The sequence below is a fragment of the Trifolium pratense genome, linkage group LG1 (assembly GCF_020283565.1).
Source record: "Trifolium pratense cultivar HEN17-A07 linkage group LG1, ARS_RC_1.1, whole genome shotgun sequence".
NCBI classification, from domain to species: domain Eukaryota; kingdom Viridiplantae; phylum Streptophyta; class Magnoliopsida; order Fabales; family Fabaceae; genus Trifolium; species Trifolium pratense.
The window spans coordinates 41,186,593-41,209,620 of record NC_060059.1 but is presented as its reverse complement, the minus strand read 5'-3'; the positions used below and the strand labels follow the sequence as shown (position 1 = coordinate 41,209,620).

The following is a 23,028-nucleotide window of genomic DNA, read 5'->3' as shown; positions in this document are numbered from 1 at the left end:
TTTATTGAGTATATTTAAATACTATTATAATTATTATTTATTTAATATTTATTATTTAGTTATTTCGATCCCCATTTTATAAATTCCTGGATCCGTCCCTGGTCCAGATCCGTCCCTGATCCAGGTGTTTGTACTCTATAATATGTTTAGAAGCTGACAAGTTATGTACTACATGCATGTCCTATATACAACATGAGGAATGCGAAACATGATCACTTTTCTGTGATCACTGATAAAAGGTGAAAAGCAGCACCACCTTAGTTAGAAAGAAACTATGGTCCATTTTTTTGGTATTATTTTTGAGTTTGGGGTACATTTGTGCAATATAAGCTTGCTTGTACGTGTGAATGTTATGTTCCCTTGTCACAACCTTACACGGATTAGGATTCCTATATACCTCATTATTTTCATTGCATGAATTTTTTTTTACTTTACTCACTTTTACCGATCAATATATGAAACTTCTTTGAGTATGGCTCATATATAGGAACATAAGAGGCTACTCCAAGAAAAATAATTTTAATTGAATAGGTTAGTATATTTTATAATCAATTAACTACACTAATAATATGTGTAGTTAACCACAATAAACGAGTTTACAAGTCTAAAATTAATAGAAATAGACATCTTGATATATATATATGGGGGCTGCTAACTTAGACCCAGTTGGGTCTAAATTAGCAAAGTGCACCTTTTCAGTTGGACCAAAATACCCATTCTTTTTAATTAATTAACCAAATTACCATCAATGGATGCGGATCCAGTGTCGCGCGCGTACCGCAGGACCATGGTTACAGGCCGTTGATTTCCATCAGACAGCCAAGATCTGATCTCATCAAGACTGTCTGATCAATCAGACATCCCAGATCATCCGAATCCATCAGATTCCAGCGCGTGCACCACACTGGATTACACCCTGGAGAGAGAAGAATCTACTTTTTAAAAGCAGGACACGTGTCGCTGTCTGATTGGCTGGGCGTGATTTTTTTCCATTTAATACTTTGAACTCAATTATTTCGTTGTAAATTAATTTTTTATTTTTTTATTTTATACCAAAATTCATAATTTTTTTTTCTCTACAAATAGAGACTTGGTTCGTTTGATTTGGACACAGAAAAAAAAACCCAATTTTTCACTACCTTAATCTCATTTTTCACTACCTTACATCAACTCACTGAAACCATTCTACCAGGAAAATGGTTTCAGATTACAACTCTCTGAAACCATTGTACCAGATAAATGGTTTCAGAAGCAAACACAATTAATAAATTACTCACTGAAACCATTCTACCAGTAAAATAGTTTCAGAGTACAACTATGTGCAACCATTCTACAAGCTAAATGGTTTCAGAAGCAAATAACTAATAATCAACTTACTGAAACCATTCTATCAGCAAAATGATTTCAGATTACAACTCTCTGAAACCATTGTACCAGATAAATGGTTTCAGAAGCAAACACAATTAATAAATTACTCATTGAAACCATTCTACCAGTAAAATGGTTTCAGAATACAACTATGTGCAACCATTCTACCAGTAAAATGGTTTCAGAAGCAAACATTAGTTTTTAATTACCGTTTTATCTCATTTAATTAACTAAAAATAGTTTCAGGTCTCCAAAAATTTCATAAAATATACCAAAAGTTCCAGAATATTATCTACTATTTTCCTGGTATAATGGTTTCAGTGAGTTGGTTGAGTGGTGCGTGTTAAATTACAACACACAAGTAACGTATTTAGTAGACAAAAAATGAGATTAAGGTAGTGAAAAATTACATTTTTTTTTCGGTGTCCAAATCAAACGAACCAAGTCTCTATTTGTAGAAAAAAAAAAATTATGAATTTTGGTATAAAAATAAAAAATAAAAAATTAATTTACAACGAAATAATTGAGTTCAAAGTATTAAATGAACAAAAATCACGTCCAGCCAACCATTGTGTGACACGTGTCCTACTTTTAAAAAGCAAATTTTTCTCTCTCCAGGGTGTAATCCAGTGTGGCGCACGCGCTGGAATCTGATGGATCAGGATGATCTGGGCTGTCGGATTGATCAGACAGTCTTGATGAGATCAGATATTGGCTGTCTGATGGAAATCAACGGTCTGTAACCATGGTCCTTCAGTACGCGCGCGACACTGGATCCGCGTCTATTAATGGGTATTTTGGTTAATTAATTAAAAAGAATGGGTATTTTGGTCCAATTGAAAAGGTGCACCTTGCTAACTTAGACCTAACTAGGGTCTAAGTTAGAAAACCCCTATAGAGGAGTGCTAGCAACACACTCTTTAACAAACACACTCTAACACACTCTTTTCTATTGGTTAAAATTTATATGGGTCCCATAAAAATTATATGGGTCCACATTTTTTTATGGGACTCATGTGAATTTCAACCAATAAAAGAGAGTGTGTTGGAATGTGTTTGTTAGAGAGTGTGTTCCTAGCATTATTCAACCCCTATATATATATATATATATATATATATATATATATATATATAGTCTTATTTTGACACTTGTGACACTTGTTGTGGGGGTATGACTGGAGGGTTTGAGGGGCCATAGTCTTCTGTAGTACGGTTCAAGATTATTGTTGTAATGGTTTGAACCATAATATATGTATCGAAGTGTTCAATTTTTGTTAAATTAAACTAACTAGAGAGGAATCATACAATATGGTTAATTAATAACAGTAAATTAAAAATGGTGATGGTACATAATATATACCTGCGCATGCGTTGTTGAATGAGACAATTCACATAAAATACAACTTCTGGCCTTACTTACTTGTCAGCATGTATATGGCTTTTAATTATTATCCTTGAATTGAACCTTGCCAATGATCTTATGCTGAGGAAGGAAAAATAAAATGGGGTCCTCATTCTTCGGTACAAATTTCATAGAGCTCGTGAATTTGTTAACAAAATATTAAAATATAATAGTGATATATCATGGCCAAAGAAGTACTAGTACTGCTCTACTCAGCTCCAATGTAAGTGGTCTTTCCTTTTGTGATATACCTTTTTAATACAATCTTAATTGTCAGGAAAAAAAAAATCATGTGTATAAAGTTTTTATATTGAAATATTGAATTTAATTCAATTTTAAGAAATAAGCTTGTAACTAAATATATTTCCTGTTCTGTTTTTTTTTTTTCCAGCTAACTTGTGTTAATCTTGAATTTGCTTTTGGATAGGGGAATGTTTTAATCTTAAGTAATTTTTTGAGGAAATTCAAATTTTTCTATCTAAATTCTCTTGTTTTGATGCTTAATTTGTAAAAATTTTAAAATGATAGGAATTTATGAAATATTTCGCCCAAGCTAAATTTAAGGAATTTAACAAAGACATTGAGATCAAATGGTTAATGAATTTTCCCTATAACGAATTGTTCGGGGAAACCCAATTTCGATTCTTTGTAGGAACAATTTTTTGTCATATTTTACTTACCTCGCGGTAGAACTATGAATTATCGGTGGGTCTTTCCCCTACCAACAAAAAAAAAAAAAAAATTTAAGAAATTTCAAATGACTTTTAAAAACTACTAAGTTGAAATTCTTCCTTCCATATGTTTCAACATTTTTAAATTGACCCCTTTAAACTTCATAAAAATTGCAAATTGGCCCTTAAAAATTTTCAAATTTGTCATTTAAATTTTTTAAAATTGTAAATTTGTCCATATTTTTCAAAATTATAAAATTGGCTAAAAGTTGTTCACAATAAAAAAAAAATTATCACTCTATCCAAACACACATTTAGGAATGAAGGTAATTCAAATAGAATCATTTGAATTGCTTATAATTCTAAATCCTCTAAATTGTTTAATTTGTCCATCCAAACACACTCTTAGTCGTTCTTTAACACTTTGAGGTTGGATGTGATATTTCATATATGGTTCATTTTGCTCGTTCAAAAAAGAAAAAGAAATGTTGGGGGTATATGGTTTAATTAGCTGTGGGATACCAAGTTGAAATCTCTAGAAATTCTAATAGGCTGAAGCCCAACAACAAGTCTACAATACTTAATTGGGCCCAAAACTATGACAAGATGTTAGAACATATTCTAACCATAGAAAGCTTAATTCTTCTTAAACGGCAAGTCGTGTTTGGACGATGGCTTTTCTTAATCCAGATTGACACGGCTTAATTGATAATTAATGATTAATCTTTCTTCGCAAATTACAAATCTGTAGCCTGTAAGCATGAAACACTCAAAATACAAAGACTTCGATCACCTCATGAATCAACACGTCATCGAAGCATAACTTGCATAAGCATCATTTCATTTTTTCATTCATTATACATACGGTGTCTTATTGAAGTAGAGGTTAATAATTCTCCTTATTTTCATAATTAAGATAATGTCATGCATGTCAATGTTAGATTGTTAGTGTTTTATAGGTCTATTTATTTTTTTTAAGAAAATTAGTTTTATCATTTTAAAAAAGTTAGCAGTACAATTTAATGCAGGGACTAGTGGCTAGACTCTCACAAATATATGGAGAAATGTCGAATCTGAGGTTCGAACTCCGCTCTGGTAACTACCATTTGAGCTACATTTAAGCGACAATTAGCCGTACAATTTATTATCCGTTTTTCTTTCATTATTTCTAGTCTTTCATTTCATTAACATTTGCTGACTATTAGCTTATGAAAATTTAAATTCAAAGCTAGTGATTTATATATGATAGGAAGTATACAAAGAGTGTCCACGTTTATAAAGCAAAAGAAAAGATGAATAAGAAATGTTAACACCACTCCTGACGTAACATTCATTTTATTTATTTAAAGTCTAATGCAAAATTTATGGTATAAATTATGGTATAAGTTTGTTTCACATCAGTACTTAAAATTTTCTTTGTCCCCATTTATTTACTTTAAAGAAAAAAAATTCTATTTTATCAACAAAAAGAAAAAGAATAAAATTCTAACAATTCAACTATTCGACAAAAAAAATCTTATTTATAGAAGAAATTAAAATGCTGAAAAAACAGACTTAATTGTGCAAAAAAAAAAAAAAATTAGGCATGACATGACGTCTTATCTTTTTTTTTTTTAATAATAGAAACTTTTTATTTTGACAAGATAATAGATGTGACATCATTTCTTATAGAAGGTTACAGCCTTTTTTTAATTAAAAATAAAAAGGTAACAACTTTTAAAATAAATAAAAATGTTTTTGTCAAAAGAAAAATAAATAATAACGAAATAATTAAATCATTATATCATTTGTTATATATATGAGAAAATACTAAACAGTATCTCCGAGCACTAATTAAGCATATTAATATGAAAATTTTATTTTAAAATTTGTACATTTAATATCTTAAAAATGTAAAAAGTTATTTTCCAATATTAATTTTATCTTTTATCTATATTTGCGGTTAAAAAAAATGCCTACCTCCATATTTCAAATAAGATTACACCAAATTTTTAAGGCTGCAACCAATGTAAAGCGTCATTCTATAACAAATGAATTAAATTCACGGAGATAATCCAACATTAATTTTATTGTGCATTATAATTTCATTCTCCGTTTCCGTGAACTTAACTCAGTTAGTAAGAACATCACACTTTATATCTATAAGCTAAAGTTTGAATTCCAAACATTTCATTTATTCACCTTATAGTCTATAGAGGTGGACTTTCTAGTCTAGATACTACCAAACAACAAAAAATAATTTCATCCTCCAATTATTAGAAATTTGAATTGATAATTTCAATTGATAATATGCATGGCAAAATTCTAATGGCTTTTTTCATTACCATCTTTATTTTTATTTTTTTGAAGACATTCCCATCTTTATTGTGAAGTCCGCATAACAATTAACATCCGGTCTACATTCATTCTTACAATTACATTATGGCAACGTTTTCCTATTGAAGTGCATGGATATATATCCTAATTAGTACTAAAATGAATCAAGTTGATTTTTATCAACTTGATATATTTGACTACTATTTAGAGTATATATTTTCTAAATAAAAATATATCCTAATTAGTAGCAAAATGTATTAAATTGATTTTTCTAAATTACAATTTAATAAATGAAGAAAATCAATTTGATTCATTTTACTACGTTTAGAAAAATGAATTTAATACGTTTTACTACTAATTGGGATATATTTTTATTTTAAAAATATATATTCTAAATAGTAGTCAAATATATCAAGTTGATTTTCTTGATTTAAAACGATATATATATATATATATATATATATATATATATATATATCGCCTAGTACTAGTTTTTAAATATTGGAAATCTCTAATTATATATATAACACAACAATGAGATGTTTGGATGGACAGAAGACACTCACACTACAACATTAAAGATGAGTTCAATTTTGTCACAAAAAGTACTTTTGTGGTCTTTGATTTTGTTAGTGTACCAATTTTCCATCTCATGCAAAGCCAACCAACAAAGTAAATACCTCTACAAGTTTATTCAATCAAAGAGGTTTCAACAAAAGCCTTCTTCACATGAAGAAGCTTTTTATTTAAGTGCTTTTGTTGATGAACATGTTCCAAATAAGGTACATGTTGAAGAACAATTAAGGTTGATGAAAGCTGATAAGGTGAAGGCTTTGCCTGGACAACCAAAAGGTGTGAATTTTGATCAATATGCTGGCTATGTAACTGTGGATACAAAAGCAGGGAGAGAACTTTTCTATTACTTTGTTGAATCACCTTTAAATTCTTCCACAAAGCCTCTTGTTCTATGGCTAAATGGAGGTAATCAATAATATATACTCCCTCCGTCCCAAAATATAAGCAAAAGTGGGTCAAATAAACTTGATGTATTTGGTTAAAGATTTGGATCAAATACATTCACTTTTGTTGACCAACTTTTGCTTATATTTTGGGACGGAGGGAGTACATTACTTTTGTTTGTATATGCTGGCTAGGATATATATATATGCATAGGATTAAGTCAAAAATAAAAATAACAATATGAGCATAGGATAAATGTAAAATTGTTGGGTCTAATGAGATTACTGAGTCATCTGGTGTGAATATATTGGGTCACGTATGATGATGGAAACTAAAAACAACAATTGTTATATTTTAACCATTCAATTCAATTTCTTGTATTAGATGGTAGATATGTAATAACTAAAAAAATCGAGAAAATTACAATAAAGCGAGTCCATTCTCTAAAATTCTAATAAGAGTTCAAAAAAATTGAATTATCATGATTTAGATACAAAGTTTTCATCCATTGGTCATGACTAATCTTAGTCAGAAAATCTGGGGGTTCATAAGATGGATTCTCCTCCCAATCATATTCTTTTCATACGAGTCAGAAGCTGAACTTAAAAGTCTTATCATTTAAATCAAAAACTCTAATTATGAATCAAGAGCTAAATCCCTAACTACTGCAAAAGAGTTCTAAAACTCTTACCACTTGAATATATTTACTGTTGGTAGACTAAAAAAAAAACTCTAATTAGGCGGATTAGGAAAAAGTGAGACCATAATTCAGCCTAACTATGAAAATATTCATTCATCAAGAAGCCTCTTTGGATTATGTCCATGGATACTCTTATGACCACAAGTAGGTAGCTTACTCTATAGTATATTCATTCTATGGTCAAACAAGTAAATTAACAATGGATTTTTTCTTCTAATTTCATATTCATAATAAATTTAAATGATAAGATAATAATTGATTTCTAATCAATTGTTGCACTCCAACAATATTGGCAGCATACGTTAGTGGAATTCCAACACGAAAGCCTAGCCATGCGTCATGTCTCCCACCAAATTTGATAATAATTCTTGAGATAGCTAGAAATTATACTCCATTTGCATATATATATTCAATGGAAGAATCTTATTGGTTTTTTTTTTTTTGGCTCAATATATTACTCTTATAGCAATGAGAATTGGAACCAAGAATAAGAATCTATCATATTTGACTAGTTGTGTGCTAACTAGGGTCCCACTACCCTACTCAAACATTCCTTTCACTTGTAACTAACTTGTTGTAAGTCCAAAAGAAATAGAGCCCACAAATAAAAAATTATACTTTTTCTTGAAAAATAATTTGTAAGTTTATATGAAATGTGAGCAACTTATCTTTGCTTTAATCATTAATAATTTCATTTTCAATTATCCCTTCTTATTTATTATTAAAAAGTAAAGGAAATTAAATAACAAATATGTTTTTCATATGATTGTGAGTTTTTTTATAAAAAAAATCTAATGTTGCTTGAGTTACATTCTTTGATGTCTCTCTCTTTCAACTTGTTAGTCTAACTCTTCCTATTTACATGTCTTTTAAGATTGATTTACTCTTTAGTCAAAAGAGATTGATTTACTCAATACCAAAATAAAAATTGATTAATAAACAAATTTTAATATGGTGTTACTTTTCATTGCCTCACTCACTCATTTACCCGAGACGTAAAATAGTAATGATTGCGCACGGAGGATCCATTTGATTTACCCAAAATAATAGTAATAATTGACAAGGTGGAAGTATATAAATTTTTATAAAAGGTTATTAATGTAACCTTAAAATTTAAAATAACATAAATAAAAACATTAGTTGCATTTAAATAAAAACAATTAAATATGAACAGAGAGTAAATCTTAGCACGAGCATTTCTTGAAAATAACTGGAGTATACTAGTTTTCTTCTCAGAGGATAATTGGGCAATATTTTCATTTAGTTGCATTTAGTTTGAGAAAATTAATGAGAATCATTGCTACAATAATGAATATGTACAAAGAGCTAACTAATTAAAGGAATGTCCCTAAATTGTTTGTTGTATATACAGGACCCGGATGCTCTTCATTTGGGTATGGAGCCATGCAAGAATTAGGACCTTTTAGAGTAAACAGTGATGGAAGGACCCTTTCCCTTAATAAAGATGCATGGAGTAATGGTAAGCATCCATAATTAGCATAATAATTGATGGAAATATCATGTCACATGTATCATTCAATTAAATGTTTTTAGTTATTATAATTATCTCGAGTTTTTAGTCTTTTTACCAACTTTTTGGTCCCTATAAATCACAAAACTGCATGTTTTTAGTCCTCGTTAGATACTAAAATATTTAATTTGCAGAAACTGAAAAAGTTGTCTGTAGACTTAAAACAAAAAATATTAGGTTAAATTACATTTTTGGCCCCTTAATTTTCATAAACTTGTGATTTTTACCCCTTAACTTTCAAAATAGCACTTTTGCCCCCTAAGTTTCACAAACTTGCAATTTTGGCCCCTAACATTAGCCCTGTTTGCAAAAAGATGGCTTCCTACTGATTTTGATCAAATCAATGCAAATGAGACAAGTGAATCACATGTCACGTGGACAATGACTCACGTGGCAAGACATGCTGACGTGGCATGCAAGTCATTTTTCTCATGTGCGTTGACTTCGTAAGGGGGCTAAAATCGTAAGTTTGTGAAAGTTAGGAGGTTAAAAATGCAATTTATCCAAAATAATAATGTAATTAAATTTTACAAAGACTAAAAGTATATTTAACCTGTATTAGTTATAAAAAAAATGCATCCATGTTTACATAATTATGATGATTTAAAATTGATGAATTGTTGTTTCTATAATTGGCAGTGGCAAATGTTATCTTCCTAGAGTCACCAGCAGGTGTTGGATTTTCTTATTCAAACAAAACATCAGATTATTCTAACATTGGTGACAATAGCACAGCCAGAGATTCTTACATTTTTCTTCTAAACTGGCTTGATAGATTTCCACAATATAAGACTCGAGATTTCTTCATAGCTGGTGAAAGTTATGCTGGCCATTATGTTCCTCAGCTAGCTCACCTTATTCTCTCAAATAATAAGAAAATGAAACATCACAGAGTTATCAATTTGAAAGGAATCGCAGTAAGAATCATTAGTGTTCAATATAAATTCGATTTGTTACATTTACATTATGTTAAGTGACGCGGTGAGAGCAAATAAACATATGCGATGAGTGTGAAACTACTAGTCGTGGTTTTTGGTTGGACGTAACTTGTTACAAACATAGCTCAATTTCGATCGGAACAATTTTACATTAATCACATTTCACAAACATTTATACACATTGAATTGGTGCAGGTTGGGAACGGCTGGATAGATGACAACTACTGTACAAAGGGAATGTATGACTATTTCTGGATGCAGTCGTTAAACTCTGATGAAACTCATCGAGGAATTGAAAAACTTTGCGACTTTAGGAACTTCAACTTAACAAATGAATGCGTTGGATATCAAAATAAAGCGGCTGATGAGCTTGGAAATATCGACGTTTACAACATATATGCCCCACTTTGTAATTCTGCAACAAAAACTAGTTACTCTGTAAGTTACATACCCTGCTACTTTATATTTATGTTATGTGAAATCTGAACTAGCTCACTAGCTGTAAGTAGATTAATCTACTTATTAGACTCATGTTCGGTAAAAAGTTGCGGATAACACAGATCACTCAATTGTACCTGTACCTAATAGTTGATGAGCTTATAGCGATGCGCAATCAAAATATGGTTTTTGGGGATAACTTGGATAACAAGTTATCCATTATAAGCTAGCTGATAGCATATGAGTATTGCAGATAACTTACTTCATAAAATTCAGAGAAATAAAAAAAATCAATTACAAAATGATTAATGAAATATGAATATTGCAGGGTAGTGATTTTGACCCTTGTTCTGAAGATTATACAGTTGCCTACTTAAATCTACCTAAAGTTCAAAAGGCTCTTCATGCTAAAGCCAGAAAATGGTCTTCTTGCAGGTACACTATTGACTATACTACTAAAAATGTTTTCTTGTCCCACAAGTTTTAAATGCATTAATAGTAAATGTTGTACAATTTCCTGAAATCAATATGTCTAATGCTCTTTTCCAGTGACCTGAGTTGGACAGATAGCCCAGCAAGTATTCTACCAACTATAAATAGATTAATATCAAGTGGTATAAGCATTTGGATATATAGGTATGATGAACTTTATAAATTGCTTTGTTTACATCAAAGACATCTCAATGCTTTATCTTTATGTGTAGTGTAACATTACTTGTTTTGTTATTTAATAAAAATGCAGTGGTGATATAGATGGGCGTGTTCCCATAACCTCAACAAAGTATTCAATAAATTCCTTAAAACTACCTGTAAATACAGCATGGCGTCCATGGTACACTGGCAAAGAGGTAAAGATTAAGCATTACTATTACTATTACTATTACTATTACTATTACTATTACTATTACTATTACTATTACTATTACTATTACTATTACAATATATAGATACACATTTGCTGGTCTAGTAGTGTTGGCTTGAGTCATTGGAGTACGTATGCTCATCTCAAGGTCTCGGGTTCGATTCTCTCTCGGCCAATTTCAGTGGGCTAGTCTATATAGAGTAAAAAAACTCTTGCTTTAAATGGGGCCCCGCAAGTAGGCGGTGGAATTGGTCTTCTTGAATTAGTCGTCCTAGAACCGGATACCGAGTTTTAAAATAAAAATTATATAAATACACAGAACTTAAAGCCACTTATAGTGATAGATAATCTTACTAGATTTATGCACACAATTAATATATGCAGGTTGGAGGATATGTGATTGGTTACAAAGGGCTCACACTTGTCACCGTAAGAGGTGCTGGACATATGGTTCCAAGTTACCAACCACACAGAGCACTATCCTTGATCGCATCTTTCCTTCATGGAAAACTTCCTCCTGAATCAAACTCTTAACTCTATTCAGTGTATATTAGTAAACTGTGTAAAACTTTGATTCGAGTGTCATGTACAATAATTTATTAATGAAAAAATATGTGTTCAATTTCTAACTCTATTCAGTGTATATTAATCGAGTTTTTACGTTAACTAATTTAGTCAATAACTTATTTTACTTTTAATTTTTTATTTTTTTTTAAGAATTTTTAATCTAGAAATATAAGTATTATATATAAATATTAATTAAAGAAAATATATAAAAAATTAATATACCATTAATTTTAAATATTAGATAACTCACACTCAAATGGTTTTTTCTCATTCTCATGAATTAAATATAACTATATAGTCATTTATTTTAATTACAAATATTGTTGGTGTTGGTTGAAAATAATCATGTTGAAAGTCATTATTTTTCCAACATAGAGCACCAACAACTATATACACAATATATGTTATAAATCCTTTTTTTCTTCATGTGTTGTATATGATTTTTTAAATCATGCATGTAAGAATGAATATTATACATGATTATAATATAAAATGATTGTATTGTAAATTTTAACCCCTGTTAACTTATTTTTACAAAACCCCTATTACATTTATGTATATATTATTTATTAAATACTCTCTCTGTTCCAAAATAAGTGTCATTTTAGTAATAAAATTTTGTCTCAAATTGAATGTCATTCTCATTTTCCAATACAATGGAGTATTTTCCAATTCTAACCCATAATTATTACTCTATGCACTATTATCGAGGAAACAAACCAATAACTTATAGGGTTATTTTAGAGCATCCACAATGGAGCACTCCAACTTTGAGTACTTAAATGGGTCTCACATGGACACATCACTAATTTATTATTTTTTAATAATAGTACCTAATAGGTACTCAACCCCTCCAATGGAGCACTTCTTAAAAAGTTCTAAAATGGGTCACATTAATAACCTCACATCATTACAATAACTTATTATTTAATTATCTATTTTATAATATAAATTGATTGAATGATAAAATTATAAAATTAGTATGTACTAATTTTTTTTATAATTCGAAAAAATAATTAAAATTCGAAATTTAATTTAAAATAATATTGCAAATTTTAAGAATTACACAATTAAAAAATAATTCAAAATAACATTACATAATTTCAAAAATTGTGCTTTTGTGATGTACAAAAAAAATTTGTGTTTTTTTATAAATATTCATTAATTCAAATTGAATATATAAAATAAAGTGGGTCTCATGAAAAGAATATTTTAATAAAAAATAAGATGAGTCCAAGAGGAGATAGGGAGTTCTTATTTTAGGAGTGGTACCTAATAGGTACTCAAATTGGTGGTACTCCAATGGTAGTACCTAATAAGTACCATAAGTACCTAATAGATACTACACCATTGGAGATGGTCTTAGTAAAAGTATTATGTTTTTTTTTCAACATAATTAAATTTCTTAATATGTGTACAAAAACCTTAAACATGTACACTATTCATTTTGAGACGAATGGAGTAACTTATTATATTTGAATAATTGTATAAAGTTTTGTAATATTCTATTATTTTATTAAAATCTAATTCACTTTAAGATAATTGAATAATTTATATAGATCGGATATTTAACCTTATTAAAATGCTCACGGTTGTAAAAAATAAATGTTGTCTCTCTGATTATTAACATGTACTCCCTCCGTCCCAAATTATAAAAGTAAAAAAAATAAAAATGTTGTCTCTCTAATTATTAACATGTACTCCCTCCGTCCCAAATTATAAAAGTAAAAAAAATAAAAACACACTTATTAAAAAAACAAAACATAATATTAAGAAAATAGTATTAAACAAAACACTTTTTTTTTCTTTTTGTATTTTTCTTGAAAATAGTTGCATGGAAAGATGTAAAAACAATTTTTTTTTTGTTATTTTTTTCCACCATTAGTATCTGGTCCACTGAACCACCTAATCTGGTTCGGGGATCAATTCTGACATCAAGTGATTTCAGCCTCCTACCGGTCGCAGTTACGAGGATCGAACCATGGTACTCGTAGTTGAATAAAAGAAATTAGAGGACTATTGCCACTGTTCCTGGTCGACCGATTTTGCTCCTAATTTATTTCCTAATTAGGAAATAAATTAGGAGCAAAATTAGGTTACCGACATCAGCAGTAAAATCAAATAAATTAGGAAAAAAAATATTTTTCAAGATTTATTTTTACTTATTCGATGAAATTTCCATAATCAACAACCAATAAAAATTGTTTTTACATCTTTCAGCGAAACTTATTTCAAGAAAAACACAAAAAGTTATACTTTAAATTATCATATTCAATTTTTCTTAATAAGTGTGAAAACTTTTTTTTTGTTTATTATATGGGATAGAGGGAGTATCAACTATGATGCCCAACAGCTCTTAAATGAGATTATATGAGTCTCTTATATCTTAATAATGGGCTCCGGTTCGAACCCGAATGTTGACATGCAACAATATTAAAACTCTTAGGGCAAATTTCCTCCCATTTGGATTTCACAGAATTTGAGATTAGTCTCCACCGCTGTTATACACCAAGAATATCCGGTTTACGCAAACAAATAAAAAACAAATATTAATTGTGGAAACAAATAAAATTTCAATCAAGCACACACCGTTAAGAAAATTATTCCGATAATTAAGTTCCAAATTCCTCAATAATCATTACTCCTAGAAGTCTTCTTTTGGTAGAAATTAATCCTACAAGTCTAAAATAACGATTAATTGAACCCCTACAGTTCTAGCTCGTGTTATCAAAATTCAGCTCCACTCCACAATTAGGAGGGATTCTTTAAGAACTCGACAAATAAAACAAGTTACATATGAGAATAGATGATTTGCTCGTTCAAGTGATCTCGCTGTAACTTGTTGTGAGTCCTACTCCTGCAATGCACTTCAATCAGCTTACTTGTTGTTGGTGGCCTCCATAAATGGGGTAACCTCCATAAGCTAGAGGGTACGTGCTTGGATCATGATGAGGAGAAGGCATTGCATATCCGTATCCGTCATAAATAGGGGATGGAAAATATGGCCCAGCCCAGCTTCCGAAATCAAACCTAAGCTGTTATCATCATTGAGATAAAATCAGCACAAATTCAATTTCATGACAAACAGAGTGGAAACAAGCTAGTACTCTAGAACTTTAAAAAAATTATCATTGGATGTCGGTGTAAAAACATTTTAAAACATAGTGCATCTACTATATAAGAAAAGAAAGTACGAATGAAATCCCCAATTTGCCCATGTTTAATTTTTTGACACATCATTTAGTTTAAGGTTATTTTGTGTCTTAATTTAAAAGTTATTAGAAAAAAACTTCTTATTATATGATGGTTATTCCTATTTTAATTTCTAGAAGTTAGTAGAAAAAAAACTTCCCATTAATGGGTGGTTGGTGGTTTACACACTCCACATTGAAAGAAATCAATATTCAATTAAGTTAAATTTGAATTTTTAAATCAATTAAATAAATTTAATTAATTTAATATGAGAATATGGTGGGGGAAAAAATTGAAAAACTCCCTTAAAAAATCATGAGACTAACTAAAACAATAAGAATTCTTTGTCATATCGAGGGGATTAGTCTCTTTAGTTGTGCACGCGAATGATACGTTTAGTTAAAAAAAAAAAAAGAATTAAATACAAAGTTGAAAAATAAATGACATTTTTTTAGAAGTTTTTTTTTTTTGGAATATTTTTTGTTGTTGATATAATGACTAATTTTTTGAGAAATAAATTCTCTTTTATTTTACCGCAACAAAAAATTAATACGGGAATATAATTTTTTTTTTGTTATATCTACGGGCCTTATATTTTTACACGTATATTAATAAAGTTATATATATTTTAAATAATTTTAAGAGTTATACTCATATATTAATACGGGGACATAATCTTTTGTGAGAATTCTGAGGGACCTATGTTTTTCCTCTTATTAATAAGGTTTCATGTTCTTTAATAGTTGAGAAATAAATGACATTTTTTAAGAAGTTTTTTTTTTGGAATATTTTTTGTTGTTGATATAAGGACTAATTTTTTGAGAAATAAATTCCCTTTTATTTTACCGCAACAAAAAATTAACTTGTCATCATTGGCCATTCTTTTGGAATATATTGACCATCAATACATTCCGCAGAATCTATATTTATTCTCACGGAACTTGTGTTTTTTTAGTAACATATTATGTTGTTCATTTTTTTTTACTAATATATATTATGTTGTTTATTTTTTTTAAAATAATTTTACGGGTTATATTCATATTAATACGGGAACCTAATTTTTTTTGTTATATCTACGGGCCTTATATTTTTACACATATATTAATAAAGTTGTATATATTTTAAATAACTTTAAGAGTTATCTACGGGCCTTAAGAGTTGACTATGCCTGTAAAGCAGAATTCTTCATGGATTCTTAAAGCTATCCTTCAGCAAAGGGACTCGCTCCAACAGGTACAGGGGTGGAACAACATGAAGGGTAAGATTATCACAAGGAAAGTTTATCAAATGTTGAGAGTGGATTATGCTGTGGTAGGTTGGAGACAAACTATGTATCAAAATATGGCTCGGCCTAGAGCGCTTTTTGTTTTCTGGCTAGCGTGTCATTGCAGGCTGGCAACCAAAGATAGGCTTCAGAAATTTGGTGTGATAGTCAACCTGACGTGTTGTTTCTGTCACAATGATGAAACTATTAACCACCTTTTCTTTGGCTGTATTGAGTTGAAAAATATCTGGCATAAGGTTCTCAGGTGGTTGAAAGTCGATCATGTCCCCATGGAGTGGAATGAGGAATTAAGATGGATCACTAGATCTAGCAAAGGAAAAGGGTGGAAGGCCCAACTGCTCAAAAGTGCGGCTGCTGAAACAGTTTACACATTGTGGAAATATAGGAATGATGTTTGTTTTGGTAATCAAGTATATAATACAAACATAGATGAAGATATTATCAACACTATAGTTTATAGAGGTTGGAGAAGTCCTAAACTTAGGGAGCATATTGCTCATTTGCTTATTTAGTTTAGCTTTCTCTTTTGTTTTCCTTCTCCGTTTGATGGTTGGATCCTGGCTGATCACCTTGTACAAAACTGGTTTTTTTTGAATCTATCTATATATTTGCTTCAAAAAAAAAAATAACTTTAAGAGTTATACTCATATATTAATACGAGGACATAATCTTTTGTGTGATTATGAGGGACCTATGTTTTCCTCTTATTAATAAGATTTTCTGTTCTTTAATAGTTAAAAAATAAATGACATTTTCTTAGAAGTTTTTTTTTTTTGGAATATTTTTGTTGTTGATATAAGGTCTAATTTTTTAGAAATAAATTCCCTTTTATTTTACAGCAACAAAAAATTAATTTTTCATCATTCGCCATTCTTTTGGAATATATTGGCCATCAATACATTCTGCAAAATCTTTATTTATTCACACGTTTTTAGTAACGCATTATGTTGTTTATTTTTTTTTACTAATATATTATGTCGTCAATTTTTTAAAAATAATTTTACGGGTTATATTCATATTAATACTGGAACTTAATGTTTTTGGTTATATCTACGGGCCTTATATTTTTACTAATATATCAATAAAGTTGTATATATTTTAAATAATTTTAAGAGTTATACTCATATATTAATACGAGGACATAAAGTTGTATATGTTTTTCCTCTTATTAATAAGATTTCATGTTCTTAAATAGTTGAAAAATAAATGACATTTTTTTAGAAGTTTTTTTTTTAATATTTTTTGTTGTTGATATAAGGACTAATTTATTGAGAAATAAATTCTCTTTTATTTTACTGCAACAAAAAATTAACTTGTCATCATTGACCATTCTTTTGGAATATATTGGTCATATCTATATTTATTATTCTCACGGAACTTGTGTTTTTAGTAACATCGGGGATGCATGACTTATGTTTTTACTCTTATTAATAAAGTTTCCATTTTTTTACTATTTTTTGTGATACCTATATTTATACTCATATATCAATACAATAACCTAATCTTTTGTGTAATTTCTGCGGAATCTGTGTGTTATACTCATATTTAATACAGTGAACTAATTATTTTGATGATTTTTGTAAGACGTGTATTTTCACTAACATATTAATAAGGTTGTCTATTTTTTAATATTTTTTAGGGGACTATATATTATACTCATATACTCCCTCCGTCCCAAAATATAAGACCTCATTGACCACTGCACGTATGCTAATACATAATTTCGATTACGAATATCTTTAATTCTCTATTAGTAAAAATTATAGAAATTTGATATTTTAAAAATATTCATCGAAACAAATCAAACAAGATCTTATATGATAATATTTACATTTATATACTGTTAAAAAAATACGATCAAAACAAGATATATGAATAGTGCATTTAGTCAAAGAAAATCTTATAAAATGGGACGGAGGGAGTATTTAATATAGGGATACCTAAGGTTTTTTTGGTGATGGTTGGTTTTACCATTGTTCTTTTTTTATTTTGTTTTACCAAATATTATATCACTTCTATTTTCTTTTATCTTTTAATCTATTTCCCAATAAATTACTATTTCATGTTACCAAGTGAGGAGCGGCAAAGCCGCGACTCCCGTGCGGACGCACGGGTGTCCTGCTAGTTTCCATTAAAATCTACTCAACACGTGGGTTCCATTATTTTTCTTCATGACATAAACATAGAAACTGCTTACAACACTTGTTTCAATAGATTCACAGACCTAATGTAATCATAATGAGAATATGGGACTGTGTGTGTAAGAGAGAGAGAGAGAGATTGCCTGTTTATTTGCTGGATTGCGGCCCCAAGAGAGACGAACGGTTTGCTTGCCGATCATTGTCCCATTTAGCTTCTGCAAAGCCTCTTCAGCATTATTTCTGAAAAGGTTGTTATAATGTTAATATTGTGTGGTGATATGAAGAAATTTAAAAGCAGATCTATTTAAAAAAATTGAGATAGTTCAGAACTTGTACCTGTTTGCAAATTGCACAAAACCACAGCCCTTTCCAACAGGTATCTTAACAGATGCTATCTCACCATACTGGGAGAATGTCTGCCTAAGATCTTCATCTGAAACATTAGGGTCGAGTCCTCCAACAAATATCTATAATTAATCATTGATTAGCTATTTAAAATTAGTAATAAATGGTAAGTTGCTAACATAGAAAACATACTAATATAAGAGCAGAAAAACTCACAGTTGTGTTTGTAGAATCTGCTTCAGATTGGCTGGATGTGCCATTTGACTGGCCTCCTAAATAAGGAAACAGGAAAACAAATTTATTGTGTATATTATATTCATAATAAGATTCAATTTATGATTCAGGAAATAGATGTTTGGATTCACTATTCGAATCTGAATTGTATAACCTTGGACAAATAAATACACAGCTGGAACAGATATTTCAAACTATTTCAATAGCATGCAATGAAAAAAACAAATACCAGTAAAAAACTTGAGACATGTTTTGACAAAAACAAATTTAAGGGATCTAAAGCCAAGACAAGTTGGGAAGTTAATGATAAAAGGAATCCAAGAACTTTCATTAGACAGATACTTGCCTGATCAGAATTTTTTTTTAAATGACGCCGCACACTAATGGACCAAATTGACATTTGAACATCCTTACATAATTAGAAGCAATTAATAAACTAGATGGTTTTTCAACTATCCTTACTTCTATTAAGTGAAACTAGTTGTGTAAAAAAAATCAAGTGAAACTAGCAAACAGATTCAATGTTCATTTGGATTCAGAACATGATATAAAAAGCTAAACCATAAAACTATAATTACTGTTTATAAAAGCAAGAAATGTAGTTGAGATCATAGTTCTTCTGTAACAACCTGCAGCAGAACAAATCAATAAATATGATGAGGTAAAATAGGTGGCCAGAAGCATCTTCTTCGGATGGAATGTATAATGCACTATTCTTTTCTTTCCCAAAAGAAAAGAATATACTTTCATATATCAGAAGCAAGTAATGTGATTTACCATACCTTGTTGATGACCAGATGATTTCCTTGGAGTTGCAGCACCGATACGCATGGGCCTGCTAGAACAGTAAACACCATTCATTTGAGTCATGGCCTGAGATCTCTCGTTTTCATCTCCAAACCTGACAAATCCATAGCCCTTTGAACGGCCAGTATTGGCATCATAAACAACCTTTGCAGCTTTAACAGAAGGATATGAACTAGCAAAAGTTTCATGCAATACGCTATCTGTAACATCAGCAGCTAAATCTCCTACAAAAATAGAAAGATCAGTAACATTATCTGAACCCTTGTCTCCTGTGCTAAATGTAGCCCAGTTCAAACGGAACATTTGTTCAGCATTTGGCATCAAAATTCCAGTATAATTCTGTAAAACTTTCTCAGCTGTAGCATGTGAAAAAAATTCCACAAATCCATAACCCTCTGAAATACCACTGTGCTTATTGCGAATAACCTTGATGGAGGAAATCTGCAAAAATAAAAAATCAATAACAGTTAAAAGCTTAATAGGATTCTATATCTGAAACAATATAAAAAGCACCAGCAACATCTTCTGTCATAACAAATTAAGCTTTCAAAATATAAGTTTATTTTTCGTCAAATTAGAGCATTAGAGAAACAGAACTACTCTTGAAAGAATCTGATCTCTTCAAAGAGTTCAGAAATGAACATAACAAACACAAAATCCCAAAGTTCCAATCGATTATCTTTTAACATACATCAAATGGTGCCATGTTTCCAACATCATTATCATTAAGCTACGAAGCACGGACACTCTTAGGATTATGAGTGTCCCGGCGTCAAACATGTGTCTGTGTCCGACACCGACACAACACCGAAACATACAATTACATTGAATTATGTTATTTTGTCAAATTATAATCAGTGTCGACGTGTTGTGTCCGATGTCCGTGCTTCATAATCATTAAGCCACAGACTTCTAGTATTAAAAGTCAGATAATAAAACTAAAGAAGGAAAATATAGACTTATAGTTATTAGTCTTTGATTTTCTTCTATTGCCATATAGTTAATGAATAGGTAAGAAAATGAAATAAAAGATTGAACTTCATTTATCACAACTCAAGATAGAGTATAGCTTAGATGAGCATATCATATACTTCAATTTAGTAATTAATAACATTTTATCCCAGGGTATAACATTAGAAACACAATGGTAAAAAAAATACAAAACACGTTTATTTTGAATAGGCTTGAAAAGTTAAGCTATTTTCAGCTTCATTTATCACAATTATGTTTAATGCATGCTTGGTAATTTGTTGGAAAGAAAGTGCCATTGATTTGATGTCTCTTCAATAGATATCCAAGCAAGCAAACATAATACTATTAATAGGATAGGTTATTAAAGGTGGCATGCACATTTCAATTTCAATTCTTCAATTCACAAAAAAAAGTTATGTATTTATTTCAACTTTAACTGTGGTCCTTCCATATTTCATTCTTATAGGAAGGAAATTTTTTCAAATATCCTACTAAAAACATGTTGAGAGTACTAGGTTGGGAGTTAACAAAATTTATTTCCACATATAATACTATATACAATAATAGAATAGAATTTATATCAAATCTTAAAACTTGAATTGTATAATTTTTCCATCAATGAGGTACCACAAGATTTTAAATCATCATTGCAATTTATATCAATTCTCAAAAATTTAGAAATGTAGAATTTTTACATTCATAAAGTGTCACTTAGGTTTTAAATCACAATCTCAGATACCTTGCATATCAAAAATATATCAGAAACTTTGATGTCGTGACCACATTTATTATTGGTAACTGTCACATAAAACCTTGGTTGTCACTTGTCACACTTTGTATACATAAAGAGAATCATTTACAAATAAAATAAATACTAAAAAAAATTATAATCACTATAACTTCTTTTTTTTTTCAAAATCACTATAACCTTTAGTACAAGTTAAAATTAGTTTTTAAATCTCAATTTTTTCAAAACACTCTCATTCACCTTTTTCATAAACACAAGTTTATATGAATTAATCTTAAACAAATTAATTTCAATTGTAACCGATGGAAACTAATTAATCTACAACATGCCAAATTGAAACATGCAAACAATTAACACAATGTAACAAATATATATACACACAAAGCAAATCAATAACAATAATAGTAATAAATAACAAACTTAACAGATAAACTATATAATTATAATTAATGAACGTTTGAAAAAAACGACCTCGCCGGTGGAAGCAAAACAGCGATGAAGATAATTTTCATCCATCCAGCTATGTAAATCACCAATCCACAGAGTCTTATTTTCACCATTGGATCCATGTTGTTGTTGTTGTTGTTGATGATTCTGATGCTGCTGATGTGGCACGTGCAACGGTTGCTGATACTGGTGGTGATGATGGTGATGATAAGGAACATAAGGCGGCGGCGCGTAATGCTGATGTGGCATCATATGATGTGGCATTACCATCGCCGTTGGATACTGCATCGGAACCCACTGTTGTGGTAGCGCAACCGGTTGCGGTGTATGTTGCCGTTGTTTGTTGGTCTCCGGTTGCGTGGATGAATCAGAACCGTTTGATTGTTGCATCGTTATAAATCAACGGTTGTTTGTTCTCTCTTTCTTTCTCTCTCTATAACTGAAAATGGTGAAGAACAAAGAAAGAAAGAACGGTTTTAGAGAGAGAAAGGGTGAATCTGGAGAATGAGAGTAAGAGAGAGAAAAGAGGGCGCGGCAAGGAGGGTATAAGAGGATGAAGGATTCATTGGGTTGGCTTCGTAAACGCGGTTGAAGGGATAACCGTTAGATTAAATGATATAGGTTTCATAATAACCGTTAGATTTAAGTATCAGGGATATGCATTGTACGACACTGTGTGTTATGTTATGTCTCAGTTTCAGTACCTGGATCCGCCGCCAGGACCTTCTTTCGTTACCCTCGTTCTCATAACTCATAAGGGATTAATCACTCCTTTTTTCTTTTTTTTTTTCCTTTTTAAGAAAATACTAATATAATTACTTTTTTTTTCCCTTTTCTTATTTGACCAGAAATCTTTTTTCCTTATTAAGAAAATAAAAATAAAATGTTATGTTTGGAAATGTGATATTCTTTTTTTAATCAACCAAACTTAATGCATTTCATTAACTATTAAATGTTCAATACATAAGGAAATCATCTCAAATCTATGGAAGTTAACCCAAGAATTGGCCGCTATAGCAAAAGTATGAGTCACCGAATTCGCTTGTCTCCTAACAAACTTCACCTCAAGATTTAGAAAAAATGATATAAAAATAACAATATCAT

At 30.1% G+C, this 23,028-nt stretch overlaps 2 protein-coding genes across 2 annotated transcripts; one reads left to right on the top strand and one right to left on the bottom strand.

Annotated features, from left to right (window-relative positions):
• Window positions 1-6,275: 6,275 nt before the first annotated feature.
• LOC123898173 (serine carboxypeptidase 1-like) lies at window positions 6,276-11,884 on the top strand. The gene is made up of 8 exons (XM_045949067.1): window positions 6,276-6,738; window positions 8,790-8,897; window positions 9,588-9,865; window positions 10,082-10,324; window positions 10,653-10,759; window positions 10,874-10,960; window positions 11,067-11,172; window positions 11,571-11,884. Exons 1-8 carry the CDS (start codon window positions 6,297-6,299, stop codon window positions 11,718-11,720), a joined length of 1,521 nt encoding a protein of 506 aa, XP_045805023.1. The 5' UTR covers window positions 6,276-6,296; the 3' UTR covers window positions 11,721-11,884.
• Window positions 11,885-14,319: 2,435 nt separating this feature from the next.
• On the bottom strand, window positions 14,320-22,688 carry LOC123898163 (polyadenylate-binding protein RBP47C-like). Its single transcript, XM_045949057.1, has 6 exons — window positions 21,949-22,688; window positions 19,733-20,198; window positions 18,933-18,988; window positions 18,708-18,838; window positions 18,515-18,611; window positions 14,320-14,788 (listed from the first exon to the last, which is right to left on the bottom strand). Exons 1-6 carry the CDS (start codon window positions 22,312-22,314, stop codon window positions 14,627-14,629), a joined length of 1,278 nt encoding a protein of 425 aa, XP_045805013.1. The 5' UTR covers window positions 22,315-22,688; the 3' UTR covers window positions 14,320-14,626.
• Window positions 22,689-23,028: the final 340 nt, after the last annotated feature.